Raw genomic sequence first — 20,747 nt, 5'->3', positions numbered from 1 at the left:
CCAGTAGGAGGGGCGGAGACAGGAGTTGAGCAGCTGGGCAGAGAGGACCCTTGGCAAGGCTGTGGACCCTGTGGGCAAGGCAGGGCTGGCTGAACAGGCAACTAAAGACTCAAAGCTAGCTGTAAAATACTGCAGGGGTTGCCACGGTGGGAGAAACTCCCAGTCTCACAGGAGAGTTTGTTGGAAAGGGGGGCTAGAGCAGAGCAAGCCAGCAGCATTGTTCCCTCTCTGATGCCCCCACACACACACAGCATCACAAGGTAGCAAAGAGGGTTGCCCAACCCTGGCAAATACTCAAGGCTCCGCCCTCTTACAATATATCAGGTGTCCTGAGACAAGGGAATATGGCCCAAATGAAAGAACAGATCAAAACCCCAGAAAAAGAGCTAAGCCAGGGGTGTCAAACTCATTTTCACCGGGGGCCATATCGGCCTCGAGGTTGCCTTCAAAGGGCCCAGTATAATTTTAGGGCTGCATAAATGTAACTACTCCTAAACAGTTAAGTGAGAGCTTGGCACTGCCAGGTAGAAACAAGGTGCCAGGCCAGATAAAACAAGGTGGAGGGCTGGATTCCACCCAAGTGCCTTGTGTTTGCCACCTGTGAGCTAAGCAATGAGGAGATAGACAACCTATCTGATGCAGAGTTCAAAACATTGGTAATCAGGATGCTCACAGAATTTGTTGAATGTGGTCACAAAATAGAGGAAGGGAATGAAGGCTATTCAAAGTGAAATAAAGAAAAACATACAGGGAACCAACAGTGACAGGAAGGAAATGGGGACTCAAATCAATGATTTGGAACAAAAGGAAGAAATAAATATCTAACCGGAACAGAACAAAGAAGCAAGAATTCAAAAAAAAATGAGGAGAAGCTTAGGAACCTATGGGACAACTTTAAATGCCCTAACATCCAAATCATAGGGGTGCCAGAAGGAGAAGAACAACAGCAAAAAATTGAAAACTTATTTGAACAAATAATGAAGGAAAACTTCCCCAATCTGGCAAAGGAAATAGACTTCCAGGAAGTCCAGGAAGCCCAGAGAGTCCCAAAGAAATTAGTCCCAAGGAGGAACACACCAAGGAATATCATCATTAAGTTACCCAAGATTAAAGATAAACAATCTTAAAAGCAGCAAGAGGAAAGGAGAGAGTTACCTACAAAGGAGTTCCCATTAAGACTATCAGCTGATTTCTCAAAAGAAACCTTGCAGGCAAGAAGGGGCTGGAAAGAAATATTCAAAGTCATGAAAGGCAAGGACCTACATCCAAGATTACTCTATCCAGCAAAGCTATCATTTAGAATAGAAGGGCAGATAAAGTGCTTCCCACATAAGGTCAAGTTAAAGAAGTTCATCATTACCAAGCCCTTATTGTATGAAATGTGAAAGGGACTTATCTAAGAAATAGAAGAAGATAAAAAAATATGAATGGTAAAATGACAACAAACTCATTAACTATCAACAACTGAACCTAAAAGCGAAAACAAAAACTAAGCAAACAACTAGAACAGGAACAGAACTGGAGAAATGGAGATCACATGGAGGGTTTTCAGTGGGGATGGGGAGGGGATGAGTGGGGTGGAGAACAGGTACAGAGAATATGAAGCATAACTTGTAGGCATAAAATAGGGGAAGGTTAAGAATTGTAGAGGAAACAGAAGCCAAAGAACTTATATATACAACCCATGGACATGAACTAAGGGGTGTGAGTGGAATTCTGGAGGGCCAGGGGGAACAGGGCAGAGTAGAGATAAAGGGCAGAAAAAAATTGGATAAACTAATAGCATAATCAATACAATATACCTAAAATTTGTTTAAATATGTTTCTTTTTTTCCTACTGGTTTATTCATTAAAGCTTATCCCAAATACCTCTATCAAATCCTCCAAATTGGGGCTGCAGACAAAATACAGGACAGCCAGTTAAATTTGAATTTCAGATAGAAGATAAATTTTTATTACAACTATATCCCAAATATGCATGAGATATACTTGACCAAATTTTTGTCATTTATGTGAAATTCACTTTTAACCAGATGTCCTGTATTTTGTTTGCTAACTCTGGCCACCCTCACCCTAAAATCAGATGTCAGGTCTCACAGCCATGGCCCTTGCTAGTCCTGTGTTTGTTGTGACTAGGGAGGGATCTGTTCCCAGGAAGCTTGTGCCCTAAAGGATCTTCCATTGCAGACTACTGTCTCAGCCATATTAAAATTCCTATTTCTAGACAAAGTTGTAAACTAGCCTCTTGATATATCGTTGTGAGATATGCTTCTCGGTGGTCAAATGGACAACAGCCCTCCTGGACATGCTGTGCAGGAAGTCCAGCGCCTGCCTGTGTCCAGGGGCTGCACACCCCTGGCCACCACTCGCCCTGGCTGGAAACCCAAGGAAGGGGTCAGGCCGAGGGCAGCATCCTGTCATTTTCAGGAGGTGGGCAAGGTATTTCTGCAGTGCAGTTCAAGGCCTAAAGGAGCCCTCTAGAGCATGAGACGGAGCAGCAGGAAGAGCTCGACATCTACATTGTCAGGACCCAGGACCCAGGAAGGAGCGAGGGTCCACTTGACACCCAGCAGTGGTTCAGCATCTTCAGCTTTTCCAAAACTGCCTGGTGGGTCTGGTCTAGACAGTGGCATGAGTTCTGGTTCTCGATGTGGGGGCTGACATCGCGGTGGAGCCTCAAGTCCAGGGCAAAGCACTCGAAGTATCACCAGAGGGAAGTTCCTCACTAAGGGCCTCTTCTACCTGCGATGAGGTCTCATACATCCAACAGCAGGCAACATTTCGGACAGTATAGCCACCACCACCTAGCACGAGTAGGGGTGTCTCCGGGACAAAAACTGCTATCTGCTATTTAATTCCGCCAACTCTATTCTCAACCAGAAATAAAACTCCACCCTGTGTCGGGCTGCATGCTGCATCCGTCATCTTTAGTCTCTTTTCTTCCTCATTCTCTTTGTCTACACAAGCATGTTGCATTTTTTAAAATTAAATGGCCAATTGTACATGTTGGTAGATATCAAATGAAAATAGAGCAACAAGAAGTTGCAGGTCTGTGAACACCCTCTTTCTCCCCTACCAGCCTGCTCGCTCAGCGTCCATCTGCAGACCCTGCTAAGTTGTTCCGCCCTCACTGTCAATAAGAAGCCTCCTCAGCAAAGACCCTGGGTGCCATTTGATTGTAGAACTTAGTGTTTTTCATGTTTCGATGTCAACCCAAGGAGAATGTCACAGTTTTTTATATGTGGCTGTTACATGTCAATCTGTTATAAAGTGAAAATTATTTTTTTTTAATTTTACATATTTATTTTTAGAGAGAATGGAAGGGAGGGAGAAAGAGAGGAAGGGAAACATCAATGTGTGAGAGAGACATCGATTGGTTGCCACCAGGCCCACAACCCAGGCTTGTGCCCCAACCAGGAATCGACCCAGCGACCCCCTGGTTCTCAGGCCAGCACTCAATCCACTGAGCCACACCAGCCAGAGCTAAAGTGAAAATTATTTTAAAAGAAATTAATTCTAGGTTCATTGAAATCAAACATCTTTTTGCTTAAATAAGCTTATTCTTTTGGAGTAGTTTTGGTGGAAAAAGAGCCGGTGGCCTGCTCAGACGTGAGACTGGCCTCTGCCCAGGGCTGGTGTGAAGACTCCCTCCTCCAGCAGAGAGGGACTGGGCTCAGGGATGGCGTGTGACACATGCCACGAAATGATGGCTTAGCTTCTGCCCTAATTGGCTTTGTCATGTCTGCCTGTGAAAGTTATGTGTAACTCCTTTCCTCCCCTCCTTACTACCGTTACACAGGAGAGCTGCAAGCTAAGAAAAAAAAGCCGTGCCAAAATTTTAAGTGGCATTCTCTTTCATTATTGTGTGTGAGAATGTTCTGTTAAAGGGACCAAAGAATTGACAAATAGAAACAAAACTCAGAGGAGCATGTAGACTGTTGAGCTTCCAGATAGGATCCCAGGAGAATATAAAATCCCCTCTGTAGCAACTCTGCCAAGAATCTGGGTGTAGTCATGAGGAAATATCAGAGAACCCCAAATTGATGTCTAAAGAATTTTTTAAACTGTAATAAATACACATAACATAGAATTTACCATTTTAACCATTTTTTAAGTGTACGGTTTAGTGGCATTGAGGACATTCACATTTTTGTGCAGCCGTCACCACCATCCATCTCAGAACTTTCTTGTCTTCCCAGACTGAAACTCTGTGCCTGTTACACCCCAAATGCTCATCCTCCTCCCCCAGCCCCGGCCCCCACATTCTGCTTTCTGTCTCTCTGAATTTGACCACACTAGCTACTTCGTACGTGGAATCATCAGCATCTGTCCTTTTGTGACTTGTGTGTTTCATTTAGCATAATGTTCTCGAGGTCCGTCCATCTTGAAGTATGTCAGAATCCCCTTCTTTTTTAAGGCTGAATAATATTCCACTATCTGTGTAAACCACATTCTGCCTGTCCTTTCATCTGTTGGACACTTGTGTGTTTCCACCCTTGGCTACTGTGATTGATGCTGCTATAAATACAGGGGTGGAAATGTCTCTTCTAGACTCTGCTTTCAATTCTTTTGAATCTATAACTGCAAGTAGAGTCGCTGGATCATGTGGTAATTCTATTTTTAATTTTTTAAGGAGCCTCCATACTTTCTTCCACAATGACTGCACCATTTCACATTCCTACCAATAGTGCACAAGGATTCTGGCTTCTCTACGTCCATGCCAGCACTTGTTATTTACTGATTTGTTTGGTTTTTTATAGTAGCCATCCTAATGGTTGTGAGGTAGAATCTCATCGAGGTTTTGATTTGCATTTCCCTAATGATTAGCGATATTGAGCATCTTTACATGTCCTTAGTGGCCATTCATGTAGAGCTATGTCTTTTAAAGTCCTTTTCCCATTATTTAAATTGGGTTGTTTGTTTGCTGTTGAGTTATAGGAATTCTCTGTGTATTCTGGATATTAATCCCTTATCAGATACATGATTGGCAAGTATTTTCTCCCATTCCATAGATTACCTTTTCACACTGCTGACTTTGTCTTTCACGCAGAGAAGTTCTGAACTTTGATGAAGTTCAACTTATCCACATTTTGCTTTTCCTGGCTGTGCTTTGGTGTCAGACCTGAGAAATGTTTACCGAATCCAGTGTTGTGAAGCTTTTGCCCTGTGTTTTCTCCTAACATTTTTATAGCTTTAGCTGTTACATTTAGGTCTTTTATCCATTTTGAGTTAGATGATTTTTAAATAATACCTTTATAAGACAGAGACTGTATTCTTCAAAAATGTCAGTGTTCCTCACTAGTGGAAGCTGAAAAACACTTAACAACCAAATGCAAAACCCAATGCTCAGCTGGGTTCTGTACTCAAGGGGGGATGCTGTGAAGGCTACTGGGCAGATGGACAACTTGGAACACAGACTGCGGATAAAAGTACCGGAGCAGTGCTAGGTCACTGAAGTTGATAGCTTCTGTGCCTATGTAAAAAAGTACCCCTCCTCTGAGGAAAGGCACACTTAAATACTTACGAGTGAAGGGTCACGGTGTATTCAGCTCACCTTTAAATGCTTCCCCGATATTGTGTGTGTGTGTGAGTGTGTGTGTGAGAGAGAGAGAGCAAGTGCTAAGGAGTAAACTATTAACAATAGGTGAATACAGGTAAGGAATATTACAGGTGTTCTTGCTACTTTTTGTAAGTAATCTGTAATTTTAAAATAGAAATTTATTTTTAAAACAATGCTCATAAATGTATCAAATCTAGAGATTATTTTTCAGATCTCCTATTCTCAATCAGAAAGGGAAAGGAGGTCCATCTTAGTTAAGACCTTAGGGTGGGAAGCACCAGGAACAGTTCAGAACTACTTCGACAGCATGGATTGACGTAGAAGGGAGAGATGGGCTGATGCAACCTAAGCGGAGAAACAAGCTCAGTGTCAAGAAGGGACTGGAAGCACGACCCGGATGTTCGCGATCTCTCCTTGTCAGCCCTGCTCCTCTGTGCCTCCAGTTCAGCCCAGATGTCCCCGTAGATGGACACAGCCCACCTGGGAAGGCATTGCCAGCCCACAGCCCTACATTTCTTCCACCTCTCTTAGAAGGCCAGCTCGCACAGGACTAGTGTCTCCTTGTCTCGGGTCCATGTTTGCAAGGACCTGAGCTCGGCCACCCCGCAGCAGGAGACTTGGCCCTCCAGGCCCTCATGAGCGTGCACAGAGGCCTCCTCCCCAAGAAGACAGCGTGGACAGGAGGCGAGGACCGACTCCAAGTGAGCGAGACACCTGACAAGCAAATGGCCCCGGAGCAGACCTAGGTCAGCTCACTAAGTCACACTGAGTATGTACCCCAGACAGGATGTGATGGGAAGGGCTTCGCTTCAGTGGTCTTCCTTCCAAAGCCCGTAACGGAAGTCTAACCACAGGAAAAACATCAGATAATCTCAGCTGAGGGACATCTCACAAAACAACTCACCAGATCTCAAACTGTCAAGGTCATGAAAAACACGGAGTCTGAGAGACTGACACGGCCCTGAGGGGCTAAGGAGGCTTGATGGCCAAGTGCCACTTGCCATCCAGAAGAAGGTCTTCAGGCAAAAGCTGAGGGAGTGTGACTGAAGTGTGGACTGGAGTTAACGATAAAGTACCAGCTTTGACGCATTGACTACAACAGTCACACGGTCCTAGCGTAAGGTGTCCAGGTATCCTGAGGTGGTGGCTACTGCTGGGGATGTGGGAAGTGTGTCCGTTCCATTCAGGTTTCTATGACTCTAAAACTTCTCTTGAGTTAATTAATTAAAAGAAAAAGCCAAGGACGCCTGAAGAAAGTTTTTTTCTAAATTTATTGCAAATGAACGTGCCATTAAAACACTATGAGTGGGCGTGAAGGTTAAATAATTCATTTCCCTATTGCTGTACAAATACTAATGGGTTTGATGAGGACCTCAAATGACATGGCTCCTTTGCTTAGGACCAGCACTTAGAAATCCGAGCAGTTGTGGAACCTGAAACCCCTCTGGCCAGCCGGCCTGGGGTGGGGCCCAGTGGGCACGCCTCGGAGCCTCACAGCACTCAGCCCACACCCCCCGGGCCGGTGTCCACAAACAGACCCCAGCAACAAGAAGACGACCCAGAACTCTGTTCAACCTGAGGGAAGGACGAGGAAAAAGACTGACAAAAGTCTGGGTTTGGGGAGGGCGGGGAAGTGGAGGCAGGGCATGTTAGATTTGTGATTTCCTGAGAGAAACAGTACCCAGGGTACTTAGGTACTTCGTTTGGACAGCGCTGTTACGCTGGATGTGCTCTTCCGACGTCAGTCATTTTAGGGGGACTTTACCTGGATTGGGGCTTTCTTGACACACCTGCTGCTGAGCAGCCCGGGCTGGCCCCCACGTGACCTGCAGCCTTTGTAAGTGCCAGTTCCCTTAGCAACAGCGGTCCTTCTCTTGTGTTTTGCTTTCTTGCTACTGCTGTGGGTATGCAGGTGTGCTGTTTGTGATACTTAAGTACTGATGTCCTTTCTGTGCTTCTGATAATCAGCAAAGGAAATAGCAAGATGTTAAAATCCAAACTTTGACAGTAAAACCTAATTCTCTTCATCTTAGTGGCCAGGAAAGCTGAGCAGTCACTAAATCCAGTCATAGAACCAACTTTTTGTTAAAGATTTTATTTATTTGTAAGAGAGGGGAAGGGAGGGAGAAAGACAAGGAGAGAAAGAAACATCGATTCACTGCCTTCCTCATGTGCCCCAACCGCGTACTGAACCTGCAATCTAGGCACATGCCTTGATCAGATATCAAACCAGTGACCTTCCCCTTTGCAGGGTGATGCCCAACCAAGCTACACTGGTCAGGGCCTAACCTATGTTTTTTGAATATTCAAAAGCATCTCATCTTTTGGGACTCCAAAAACCTTGTTCAGATGGACTTATTATATTTTATTGGGTCTTTTAAATGCTTCAGGTTATTTTTGGAAGATGCTGTTTCATGTTTAGTTAAAAGTCTCAGCTGGTTCTCTAGTCCGTGGTGTGCTGGGCTTGATTTTGCCCAAGCAGGTTGCTCTGGGTCCTGTCCCCTACCGCCCTTGTGTGCTGCCAAGTCGGTGTCTGGCGTAACTGTGTGGGTTATGGCCATTGAAGGCACAGATGATGCTAGTCCTCAGGTCAGGAGAGACCACGGGGCACCCACGGCTGGGCAGGAACACAGCCAGCAGGGTCAGGCACCCCCTTGCCCTCCTGACCCTGTCCTCCAGGACGTGCCCACACAGGGTTTGTTGTCCGTGATTCTGAAGTGACCAGCTCTGGCAGCAGTCTTGGGAACGCCAGCACTCCCACTGGGGCAGGTAGTGTGGTTCTTGTGTCACGTGTCTCCAGAACCTGTGGTGCGGTGGATGCTCTGCTAGTGGGTGGTACCACACGGGCCACACAGGCAGTGTTAGAAGTGGGCCCATCCCCGGGGGCGAAAGCACAATCCTCCGCTCAGTGAGAGTCCTAGTGGACAGGTGGGGGCTGGACACTGCAGAGGAGGTGAGACGGTGGTGCACCACCACCCCTCCCTGTGAGGCCAGAGGAGCACTGACCGCGAAGGAGCACTTTCCTCACAGAAGGACCTCTTGCTGTAGTGGCCCGGTCTCCACACCCCTCACGTGGCTATGCTGGCCGCAGCCTTTCGAGGTGAAATTCAGGTCAGGGGGGAGCAGTTCAGGGACAACAACACAGTGAGGGACTGCACTGCGGATGGCACATCTCCCCCATGCCAACTTTCTACCTCCCTGTCCAGTCTAGCAAAAGCTTGAACATCAAGACCACGTGACAGCCCTTGGGAAAAAACATGTTTTCTGATGTCCAGGGTTTGTAGTTGAGTTGAAAACGTCATGGATGGGGGTGAGACAGGGCCAAGCCTGAGGTGTCATTCAGATGCTAGCACAGCAAGTAGGAGGCAGCCTGGAGAAGCAAGTGCACCAGGTGACCCTGACTTCAACCTAGGGAGGGGCTCGCCTCCTCCTGAAGCCTGCTGGGCCAGCACTGGGGGCGTGGGGCAGCGAGATCCCAGTCACAGTACTGGATTGTCAGAAGCAGAATCCGCCAGGCTAGCCCGAGTCTTGAGAGCAGGTGCTGTTGTTGACTGAGTCTTGGCTGTAACCGCTCTGAAGACAGGGTTTCTTTCAGTGCTTTGCCTGAGCCCATGCGGTAGTTCAAGTTGCCTTCACTGCAAGAAGGAGCCAAGCCTGCTCACTGACAAGTGGTGGAGTGGCCTTTGCATCCGTCCCCTGTCTGTTCCTCTCCCTCCCTGGTGCAGCCCCTTCTGTCCTCGCACTCTGGCCTGGCGCCGCAGGCAGCCGCCTCTGCAGCCTCCCGCCCGTGCAGGCAGCTTTGCTCTAAGCTCGCAGACCTTTGGGAATGAGCAGTGCCAGTGACAGCACCTCACTCCCTCGCAGCTCACCCGGCGGGGCACCGCATGGGCACTTCGTGTTTGGAGCTCCCTGTGGTCTCCCAGCCTGAGGAGGTCAGTGGACAAGCAAGGCGTCACCTGGGCCACCCTGTCACTGCGTGCTGCCCTGCCCACACCCAGCCCTTCGGTCGCAGGTGTCCCTCCCAGCCCTTTTAGGAGACACATCTTTGCCTTTTTCTGTAAGAAGAGTTTCTTTCCTTTTTGCGCTGTTTCTTTTCATGCTGCTGAAGGGCAGTCCATGTGGCATTTGCTACCAAGATCTGTTGCTCTGCCACTCAGGACCAACCCTGAGTGGTCCCAGCATCCATTCCTACACTGTTCTCACGCTGACCACAGAAGTAGTTCTTAACGTAGGTCTCCTCCTCTTGCCCACATTCCAGCTGAGCTCCCGGCTGAGATGCCATGTCTCTTCCCTTCTCAGAGACCGTGGGGTGTACAGAGAAGGACAGGAGATGAGATGAACTCTGAAGGCAGAGAGAGGGCAGAGAACACAGACATGGCCAGGAGCCCCACTCGCTGAAGGAGAACTGGGCCTTTGTCTCATTCCCTGTGTTGGCCAGGCGCAGGCCAGGCAGAAACCTGGCGGGGAAGGTGGAGAGGAGGAACAGCCGTGGGCATTCTGGGCACTAATTATGAAGTTAAGGGACACTGTCTTGAGCAGTCTTGGTAAACCAGGTCCCCTCGCTGGTCACAGTGCTGCTTCCAGAACTGCCTGCCAAGTCCAAAGCGCCTGCCAGAGGTTTCTCACGCCCTACAGTGGCCGTGGCTATATGTAGACAGCCGGCAGAGCAGAAGCTTGTCCAAAACGGCCTTCCCTTTTGGCCGAGTTTTTCTCCCTGCCCCGTCACCAGCACTCTGTAAGACGTCCAGCCCAGCCCCTGGCCAGCTGCCCGCACTCGTACAGCAGCCCCATTACAGAGGCCGGGCCGTCCGCCAGTGGGAGCCGGGGGTAGCCAGCCATTCTTTCTGGCCCTTTCGCTTTCACTCTGTCCCTCTCTCCTCACCCCTGCCCCCACTCACTCATAGTTTTCCCGGCAAGTCTGGCCTCATTTCCCTGCCGTTTTCTCCATCTGCAGCAAATCGCCAATGCTCAGAACCCACAGTTGGCCATCCAGTCATCGAACTCGGGCTCTTCGCAGAACCAGAGTGCTAGAACCAGCCCAGTTTCAGTTCAGCGTGACAGCTGGCCCCTCTGGGCTGCCGGCTTTAACAGTAACTGCTTCGATGCTTCCCGCAGGCCTCGCATCTGGCTAACAGTGGGATTGCGAGTGTGTGCTGCTACCAGCTGAAGTCCCATGGGTCCTACCTGGTGCTCTCGTGGTAATTTTTCACAGTGCCCACCCAAAATTAGCATAATGCCACCCAGTGCTAAAAGAGCTTTGGACTCTGTTAAGTCTGTGTTAGTGCAGCTGGTCACATCAGGGCTGTTTCATTCAGTGCCGTTTCTTGATAACGTTGATGAGGTGCCGTAGAACTTAACTCGTGTCTGGACCCATACTCTGCCCTGTAGTAAGATGGTTTCCTTGTACATCATTTCGCTGATGACGTTCAGTGAGGAAGCTTACTGTAGTTTTGAAGGTTAACACCGTGAAGCCTATTTGCAATTCTGGAACAGTTTAAGAGGAATGTCCAGTCTAGGTGGTTTTTCTTTGATAGCCCTTGTCTCCTACTGTCAGCATCAAGGTCTTCCTTAGGACAGGCACCGAAGATTTCATTAGTGTTATCATCTGACCCAGAATTGCTCCAGTAAGTTCTTCTTTGTACCTCATCAAGGTACTGCCACGGCTGCTCAGGTGCGCCCCTCCCTCTCCAGGATTTCCTCTCCATTCTCCTGCTGAAGAGAAGATGTCAGCCCTGTCGTGTCTGCCCCCCCACCCACAGCGACCCACCCTGGGGCGGCCACTTTTGTCTCCAGCAACATGAGATGCCACATTAAAGGCTGGGTGGGGGCCAGGGCTGCCTTTCCCTGAATAAGCGCTTTTCCATTGCTGGGCACTTGGAGCCCTGGACCAGAGCCTGCTGCCCCAGGACACCCACCCAACCCAAGCGCCCCAGCGCTGCCCTGTGTGTCTGCCTCATGCTAATAATGTCATCCACCACCCCCACCCGGAACCTCACCTCTTGGGTATCTGTGAGGCTTCAAGGTGCCCCATGTGCCATCTGTGACTTTCAGGTTCTTCCTTTGTTGCCGCTGCCACCCTGGCCCCCTCCACACACACGTCCCTCTTTTCGGCACTTATCACTTAGGCAGAGGATCTATGCTAATGCGGAGAATGGGTTTCTGTGCTGAATTTCGCATCTTGGTGCTGGTGCAGAGAAAGCCCCTCACCATCCACACCCCTGTACCCCAACCTCCTGCTAACGGCATCTGCTCTGTAGTCTTCAAGGAGTCAAGCACTTTCTCCTTCAGGTCATTTTCTTTCAGAATTGTCTCTCAGATTAATGAACAGCATCACAGTCAGGTAGTCATGGCGATAGAAACATAAAACTAGTCATGGAGGCTAGAAAATATTTTTTAAAATGCAGCTGGGAAGGACCCAGTCAGCTCTGGCTATGACTGGTACCACAGTCCTCTGCAGGTCTTAAGATTAAATTACCATTAAATATCTTTTAAATTGAAAAGAGTTTCTTTTCTGAAGGGAGGTTTTGCTGTCTGAATCGGCCGGTCGTCTCCTCTTGGCTCAGATGCCCCCTGTGTAGATGGTGGGTTCTGTGCTGCTACAAAGCTGGGCCCTGCCCCCGGCCTGTTGTGGCAGAGCCCTGAGGGCCTCAGGACCAAGCTGTCACTGGCTGTTGGCAGCTCTTTCAGGGGTACAGTTAATCCTTATTTTTCCCCCTTTTTTGCATGTGCTGAGTTGACCCTGGTTTATTTAATGCAGAACCATTTTCCCAATTATGTTGCAGATTTGGGGAATGGGACTTCAACTGTGCTCCCCGTGCCCTGGAACCAGAGCACAGTGGCTCTCTGCTACGGGGCCACTTTCTCTTTGACTTCTAAACAAACTGTCTTTGCAGTGGATGACCCACATGAACAGAGTTAATGTTCCCCAACTACCTCCCAGGCGTCGGCCAAGTGCTGAGTGCGGACAAAGGGAACCACAGTGCAGAAGAAACTCAGTAACACCTTCTGTTTCTCCTTACAGAGTCCGCTTAGTGGAAAGAGGGTCCCCTCACAGCTTGCCGCTTATGGAATCAGGAAAAGTAAGTACTAAAGGAAGAAATAGGCATTTCTATATAAGTATGGGTCTCTGTATATGGGATTTGAAATTTTAAGAAATGTATTTCATAGAATTTTTTTCTCCAAAAAGTTTTCTTGTAGTGTATCGGGACTAGGTTTGACCATGAGCACAGAAACTCGAAATAACAGTGCTTTCAGTGAGCTCGGTTTTCTCTCTCTCATGTAAAAGAAACCATGAAGCCACTGGGAGCTCCAGCACTTTTGTCTCGTTCTGCCCTGCATGGACTACGTTCCCAAGGGCACCTCAGGGCCTCTAGTGGCTGCTGCAACTCCAGCCATCATTTCTACATTTTAGCAGCAGCAGGAGAAACAGGGTAGTTATGCTTATTTCACAGGTACGCTAACCTAGATGCACAAGAACAATGGACAGGGTTTGCTTAAGGCAAAGACAAACCTCTTCCCCAAGAAGTTACAGGCCTGGGGCCTGACTACCCAGCAAGACCCGCCCAATTAGGAACTGACGATCAGATCACCCTGTGTGGTTACACTCCAGAGAAGCACATTTTCATCTACGTTTGCAAGCATCAGGCTGTGTTAGATTATATTCCTTATCGTGCTTTTGTTCGAATTCTCAATTTTCAGATCACTTCCACACAGGCTGTATGATTGTCGTAATTACAGTGGAATGCAGCTGTTACGCTGTCACTACGTAATGCTATGGCACAGAACTTTGATTTAAAGCCATACCACTTTCCAAATGATTTTAGAAAGGAAAGCGAGCGTACGGAGTGAAGGCAAGATCAAGGTTGACTGCTGTGTAGTCTCCGCCTGTTTACTGACAAGGATGTTCTTCCTTCCTACATAGATACTTCCAGGGGTTCGGATTATAATCGCCAATCCAGAAACAAAAGGACCGTTGGGAGACTCACACCTGGGTGAGGTGAGTACGGGGTATCTGTCTGGGTAAGGTGAATTATGGGGTGTCCGCCCAGATAAGGGGAGAACACTGTGTCCACCTGGGTGAGGTGAGTGCGGGGTGTCCTCTGGGAAATGGAGCCTCTGAGACCAAATTCATTCTTCTGCTACGTACTGCCTGCTCCCAGGGACACCAGAGACCACGGTGCCTGTGCCACTGACCACCGTGCACGCTCTGGTCACATTGGATAAGTCACAACTGACTGGCTGGGAAATAACTGGAGATAAGCGTTATTGCTTACGTGAGTCCATGGAAGCTCAGGATTACAAAGCGGGGCTTCCTTAAGGAAGTAGGTTAGGTTCTCATCAAAAAACTTAGAAAACTGTGTGGACTGTGTTCCCTCTTTTCTTAGCTCTTGCATTTGGTTTCCACACGCCCTCCTTTGTTAGGAAGGTGACAGAGAAATGTACAGAGGGCATCATCTACAGTCCAGAATCATAGCAGCATCCATCAGTGCCGGCAAGCCGGTTAGGCAAACGACGGCTGTTTCCTTCTGTCAGGAAGTCAGTGTGACTCTATACTTTGCTCGTGACAAGCTTCCTCCAGGGAAGAAGTCAGGGGCGTCGGGAAAGGGCCTCCTTGCACCACACAGATGTGTTGCCTTCCCTCCGGTTCCCTCTGCAAGGCCGAGCCGCTTCAAGCACCGGGTCAGACCGCTCCTGCCCAGCAGGGACGCCCGGCCGCAGGTTCAGTGCCCGGGACCATCAGCTGCGCCTCCTTGTGGAAGTGTTCCAGCCACACACAGACCTGCTGCCACAGCTGAGGTCTTCGTAAAAACGTCATGGCTGCCACTGCTCCTGGAGTAGCCACAGTGCCGCAGCCACACGTGGCATGTGAGCAAATAAGTGATCACGGAGAGTCCTAACCATGGCTCACTCCCGGAGACCCTCTTAGGCTACTTTTTGGCTCTCCCCAAACCTCAATTATAAGTAGAGATTAGAAATGAGGTGACAGTGCTGTACAGCTGTTGTTTAGGGAGTTCCTTTCACTGCATTTGTGGAAATGACATTGGGTGGTAGAGGCTGCTGTCTCAGGCACCTGGAGGGGTTCTCTGCTGCTGCCCCCCGCGCCCCACGTGGCCTTGGTTTAGGCCTGGGAACAGCATGCTGGGGCAGAAAGAACCCGCACCGCTGTGATTTCCTTAGTGGGAACGTGTCTTCGGGCGAAATCTCATTAGAGAGCAGAGCACAGTTTCCCCTACCCGCATCAGACGGCGTCCCTCCTTTCTCTGGCCGGTCATGGTCACTCACGTGCCTGCCGTGCCAGCCACTGTCCTGGGAGCTGAGGAGACAGTGTAAACGTGACAGCATCCCTGACTTGAAGGAACTTACTACTCTTCAGTGTAAATAAGATAATAGAACCGGCCAAGCCCCAAACGCCTTTCCTATGAACACCCTGATTCCTGTGATTGTTTTCATTGTATGGACATGATAACATACAGTCATGTGAACCGTTTAGGAACTTCACAGTCCTAACAACTTCCTCTAGTGTTTTCCGTGATTCTACATGACCTACGCGGTCATCGCTTTGAGTGAACACATCGTTTTCCCCACTCTCCAGAGCGGCCCCCACGCGGCTGCTTTGGTTCCCAGTTTCTGACGCTGGAGCGTTCCCTCCCGGAGTTTGGTTTGTTTTGTGCCGTTGGCTGCAGCATACTTCCAACGTACGCAACCGGGTGACGGGGAAAATACCTCAAAACTTTTTAACGTTTTTCCACGTTGCTTTTTGGAAACAATCATTAAATTTGAATAAGTACAAGGAAACTGGTACAACTTTGCTCTTTTGATGTACTTATTTGAAAAATCCCCAATCAACCTGCTTTAATGGCTTCTCGGTGGGCGGATGGTGCAGCTGTTTGCTTAGCTGCAGGCTCGCCACGACGCATCGCGTCAGTGAGCCCTGTGGCAGCCGAGTCTCCCCAGAGATCAGAGAGAGGTCAACATCGCCCTGTTTTTGCAGCCCAAGGACACCTCCGACGTCCCTGGAGATTTCCTCAGGTTGACTGATCTGGTCGTGTTTTCTCTCACAGATCTGGGTGCACAGCGCCCACAACGCCAGCGGTTACTTCACTATTTACGGAGACGAGTCCCTCCAGTCAGATCATTTTAGCTCAAGATTAAGTTTTGGAGACACCCAGACCATCTGGGCGAGAACAGGCTATTTGGGGTTCCTGCGGAGAACGGAGCTCACCGACGCAAATGGAGGTGAGAGTCCAGAGGGGTGGGCGCAGGGCCAGCTCCCCCAAACACTGAAAGCCTGTCTGGACTTCAGGGTTCCCAAACTCAGGACAGGTGTCACTGAGCCCTCCTGACCCAGCTGCCTGTCAGGAGCAGCGCTATCCTGACCAAGCGGGCATAACTTTAGGGGAAAGGTACAAAGACATTTTGGCGTCCCATTTAAACTTGAGAAGAGCTCGGCTTAGAGATTTGAGACCGCGGTGATCCAGTCCTCCCAGGAGGCACAGCAGGTCTGGTCCTGTGGGAACAGGGGCTGAGCCGCGGGAGCCCTCCCCCTCCCCCAGCCCAGCCCACCCCCGCCACGCAGCCATGCCCTCATGATCAGAAGCTACAAGTAAATGTCTCCATTTCATCTGACTTAAATGGGAAAAGACCTGTGTTCTGGTGTTTTATACATGGATCACATCTTCAGTGTCGCCTCGATGTACTTACTACCTGAAAGTTGAGGGCTTGTCTCTTATTTTTAAGGGAAGATGGACCAACTGCAGGTTGTCCTTACCCCAAGGTTTGCAGGACTGATGAGAGGAAATGTGGTGGTCACAGGAGCTGAGGAAATCTTTGTTCATGAACATGATGAGAAACCCCGATGTGGCATAATAACAAAATTATGAGGTCTTAAGTCTGCGACCATCAGAGGGAACTGGGTTTACCTCTGCTGTGCTGTGTCCTAACCAGGCCACTCAGGGGCGCTCAGTGTGGATGAAGGCACTGCCCTGCGGGCCCAGGACCCAGGGGCTACTGAGGGGCTGCTGAGGAACGTTCTGATCCTGTGCGATGGCAGATGGAGCTGCCCTGGGGAACGCTCTCTGCAAGCCCAAAGCATGATGAGGAGTGTTGCTTCCTGGGGCCAGCGCTCCTGCCCCAGGGTTTAGCTGAGGCCTCAGGCTGCAAGCTCTCCCAGCAGAGGGAGCAGCTGTGCCCAGCTCAGTGGCCTCTTTTCTCTGCATCTCTTTCTCATTCAGGAGTCAGTGGCTTGAACAGTTTTTTGGTGACTCTCACACACATTTTGTTCCCTCCACAGAGCGCCACGATGCGCTGTACGTGGTGGGAGCCCTGGACGAGGCCATGGAGCTGCGTGGGATGCGGTACCACCCCATAGACATCGAGACCTCCGTCATTCGAGCCCACAAGAGCGTCACAGAGTGGTGAGCGGGGACAAAATCTGGGCAGCACTGGGAACAGTAGGGTCCAGTCCAAGTTTCGGAGCATAAGCCTGTACCTTTAGGGGTTAATAACATGGCAGGTCAAGCCGATGTGTCGCACACTTCCCAGGAATGACCTACCAATGGCTAGGTAGCATCTCCCAGGAGCTGAGTGGTCATTTATTTAGATTTTAGCTTACAAAAAACATGATGTAGGGGGAAAATGGACTGCATACATATACAGGCACAGAAAACACTTTCGTGACTGTCAACTCGAAGACTGTAGAAGTTAGTGTGACATGTGGGAGGATGTTAGATATCAGAGGACAGAATTCCCTGAATTCAACTGAAACCAGCTGCCATACGTCACCATGCCAGACCCCGCCCCCTCCCGTGGGTGGGCTCTTGGGGCCTTGGGGTTTTACCCTTCAGGTGGCTGGGCTCCCTCCCCGCCATTTGGTGGCTGTGTAGAAAGGTGTGTCGATGGTGCTTCAGTAGCTGGGGCTGCTGCACGGCCACTTCCTCAGGTTGCTCGGTGCCTTGATGTGGTGTTTAAGGAAGAAAAGTGGTTCGGCACCGTCAGCCGGAGGTTTGTTCTTTCGTTTGGGCCCCGAGCTGGCAGACATGATGAGGCCAGTCTCGGCTCACGGCATTTTTCTCTGGTGCTGTGGATCAGTCTGAGGTTTTTCATGCCTCTTGTTAGCTGATTGCAGGCTGGTGTTTGTTGCCGTTTGCTGCGCCCAAACGCACAGGCCTTGGCAGGTAGAAGAGATTGAAGACAGGAGCGCTTTTGATTACCAGTGTGATCAGGTCCCGTGGTTCAGACACTGCGTCCCTCTCTCCCTGCCACAAAGCTGGCCCTCAGAGACTGGCCAGGCCTGCCTCAGTTTCCATCTGCACAGCTGTAACTCTTTTATTACAGCATTCCCCTTTTGTATTTCTAAGACAGTGATGGAGACTGGCTTGTATGGCCTCCCTCCAGTGTTTCTCCCTAGTCGCAAAAGGACTGTTTCCATCTTAAAAGTCTGTGGCAATGGGCTCCCTGGTGCCCCTCATGGGTTTCCAGTCCATGACTGCAGTTTCTATTCTAAGCGTTGCTCTTGTCACCTGCCGTGTGGCCTCACCTGATGGGTTTGGCCTCCACTGACCTATGTCCACACGTGGCACCAGAAGGAAAGAAACGTGGGTGGTTCCATGCTGATGGGCTCCAGTCCCTGGAGACTCTTCGCCACACACTGCCCACCTCCCCTCTGTCTTCCCTCACCTGCCTGTGCCACTCCTCTCGAGCCCCCGGTTTGAGGAGGGAGGATGTGACCCCTGTGTCACGTAATGTGACGACTTCTCTGTCATGTTGTCCAGCCGGCCAGATCTTTCCCTCTCATCAGCTGTCCTCTGTGTTACAAATGTTTGGCCCCTAGGAAACCTCTGGCGGACGAAAGTGACCAGTACCCAGCCCTTAGCTTCCCAGCAAAGCTCCCCCCCCACCCCCGCCCACTACATGTGGGAATCCACCCGACTCCTGGAGCTGTGTCATCAATTTCAAATGTCATAATAAAGTTAGACCTGGTTATATATAAAAAACGTACCAATTATATATGAAAATGCAACCCGTGATTTCACCACCTCACCATGTGGGCTCTCTGGGGCCGCGCAGAGCGGCGTTTCACTGCCACGGAGACCGGGGTTCGTGCGCTTAGCACCGGCACACCTCCTAGGGTTCTACACTGCCACAGTGCAGATCCAGAAGGAGACGTCACATATGTTCTCTCCCATTTTCCTTTTATTTTTAACATATGTGTCGGCCATACTAAACAAAATACGCATGTTTTTTCTAATAGACATACTTTCGCTTTTACAAAAATGTGAGTTTTCCCGAATACTTCCTCACAGCTGAGATAGAACTGGCTATGTGTCCCCATAAAAAAGCAATTACCAGATGCCTCCTACAGGGCCCTGGAGCCTGGTCCCGTCCTCCACGTGCCCCCTCTCCCGTGGCCCTCCAGGCCTCTTCAGCCAAGCAACCCATGGGCACCAGGGCGATGAATTTTAAGGTACTTAGCCACTTTGTAAAAGCCCAACCATATAAGGTTAATGTGGCTTAAAGTGTAAATCTCTAGACTTTGCTTCCACAAATTGGACAGACTAAACCACTCTGGGTGCTTCTACCTTTGGAAGATCCCAAATAAAACGCTTTGGGGTGAATCTTTGACATTGTCAAGGAATTGTCCCCCATACGGGTTAGCTCTTGCTGCATTATAGCCACATAAACAGGAAACAGTTGTTGTGCCCCCATGTCTGCAGGTGGCTATGGAAGTATTTGACCTCAGCTTGGCCAGGCCTGCGGGTCAGCTGGGTGCAAGCTGGCAGCTCACGTCCTCCCAGAGGTCCCCCTCTGCTTTGGCAGAAGCAAGTCAGCCCAGCCCAAACACCCAGGGCTCTCCAGCCTCTGCTCACATCTCACTGTCCAAGTTGCATGTGGCCCATGGTCAAGGGCAGGACACAGACTCCATCCTTACGGTCACAGCTTGCAGATGACAGGAGGAGCTACTGCTATACCCACCAGCCCTCCGCAGCAGCTGGGGGCAGACGGCAGGTGCAGAGATGACGGAGCACAATCAGCAGCCACCGTGAGGACAGGCTAGTGGGAACGGCTAACAACAGGAGTGAGAGACAGTTGATGAGCTAGGGGACATGGATTCAGAGAGGCCACATGTCGGAGACTGTTGGTGCTCAAGCAGATTCAGACAGAACCAAATGAAACTTCTTGAAAAGAAAACAATCGTTAAATAAAAGCCTTGCCATATAGTGATGACTTTTTCTTTCTTCCAGTGCTGTGTTCACCTGGACAAATTTGTTGGTGGTTGTGGTTGAGCTTGATGGGTCAGAGCAAGAAGCCTTGGACCTGGTCCCCTTGGTGACCAATGTGGTCCTGGAGGAGCACTACCTGGTGGTGGGGGTGGTGGTCGTGGTGGACATCGGCGTCATCCCCATCAACTCCCGGGGAGAGAAGCAGCGCATGCACCTGCGAGACGGGTTTTTGGCAGACCAGCTGGACCCCATCTACGTGGCCTACAACATGTAGTCTGGTCTCTGGCTCCCGCAGACTGTTCTAGAGATGTAAACGTTTTTCTCAGTGTCACTAGAGTGTGCAGATGCAAGGGCGCCGTTCGCCGAAACGTGACCTGTTTCACACAGTGGAGCGGAGGAGACTTCCCACAGCAGTCCTGATTGGCATGGAGAACGGAAATGGGAATGATCACCGAGGTTGCGCAGAAGGGCCTCGCATTACTGCCTTCAGTTTGTTGGAAAAGCCCATTTCAAAACTTTTTTTTTTAGTTATTGGATAAGTGCTTTCTTCGTAAATGTGGTATTTTGTTAAGCCAAAATAGCAATTAAAAAATATTTGCCCTCCAGATGGGTTCTTTTAAACGATTTATGTAGCACTGACAAAGAATCGTTTTCTCTGTTTTAATGTGTCATGGCATCTTAATGACATGGACCTGTCACTACTTTAAGCCATTGCTAGAACTCATCCTTTTAGGGAAGTCTGTCGAGGTACGAGAAAACCTTCCAAATAGCACCTTCCAATTAGATGTTAGCGGCTTTCTCTGTCAGAAATGTGCTGAAGAAACAGAGGCCAACACGTGGCCTTCGGCAATAGCATAGAATGAGAAGAAATTATAAATAAGGTGTATTTCAGCAATTATCTTGCAGATATCTTTGTACTAAACTAAAAAGATAAAATAAGTTAACTTCTTCAGATGTAATTATGTACA

The 20,747-nt window shown here is 49.4% G+C and overlaps 1 protein-coding gene across 4 annotated transcripts in view; it reads left to right on the top strand.

The window, feature by feature from the left end:
- Positions 1 to 20,384, top strand: part of DIP2C (disco interacting protein 2 homolog C) — a 433,581-nt gene extending 413,197 nt beyond the window's left edge. For all 4 annotated transcript variants that reach the window (XM_053922090.1, XM_053922089.1, XM_053922088.1 and 1 more), the window contains 5 exons: positions 12,582 to 12,639; positions 13,482 to 13,556; positions 15,622 to 15,796; positions 16,851 to 16,974; positions 19,801 to 20,384. In XM_053922090.1, the coding sequence (XP_053778065.1) occupies positions 12,582 to 12,639; positions 13,482 to 13,556; positions 15,622 to 15,796; positions 16,851 to 16,974; positions 19,801 to 20,053 (685 nt within the window). In that variant the 3' untranslated portion in view covers positions 20,054 to 20,384. The remainder of the gene's footprint in view (positions 1 to 12,581; positions 12,640 to 13,481; positions 13,557 to 15,621; positions 15,797 to 16,850; positions 16,975 to 19,800) is intronic.
- Positions 20,385 to 20,747: the final 363 nt, after the last annotated feature.

Source organism: Desmodus rotundus, chromosome 4 (genome assembly GCF_022682495.2).
Source record: "Desmodus rotundus isolate HL8 chromosome 4, HLdesRot8A.1, whole genome shotgun sequence".
In the NCBI taxonomy this organism is placed as follows: domain Eukaryota; kingdom Metazoa; phylum Chordata; class Mammalia; order Chiroptera; family Phyllostomidae; genus Desmodus; species Desmodus rotundus.
Note: the sequence above shows the minus strand (reverse complement) of the source record. Positions and strands in the feature narration are given on the sequence as shown.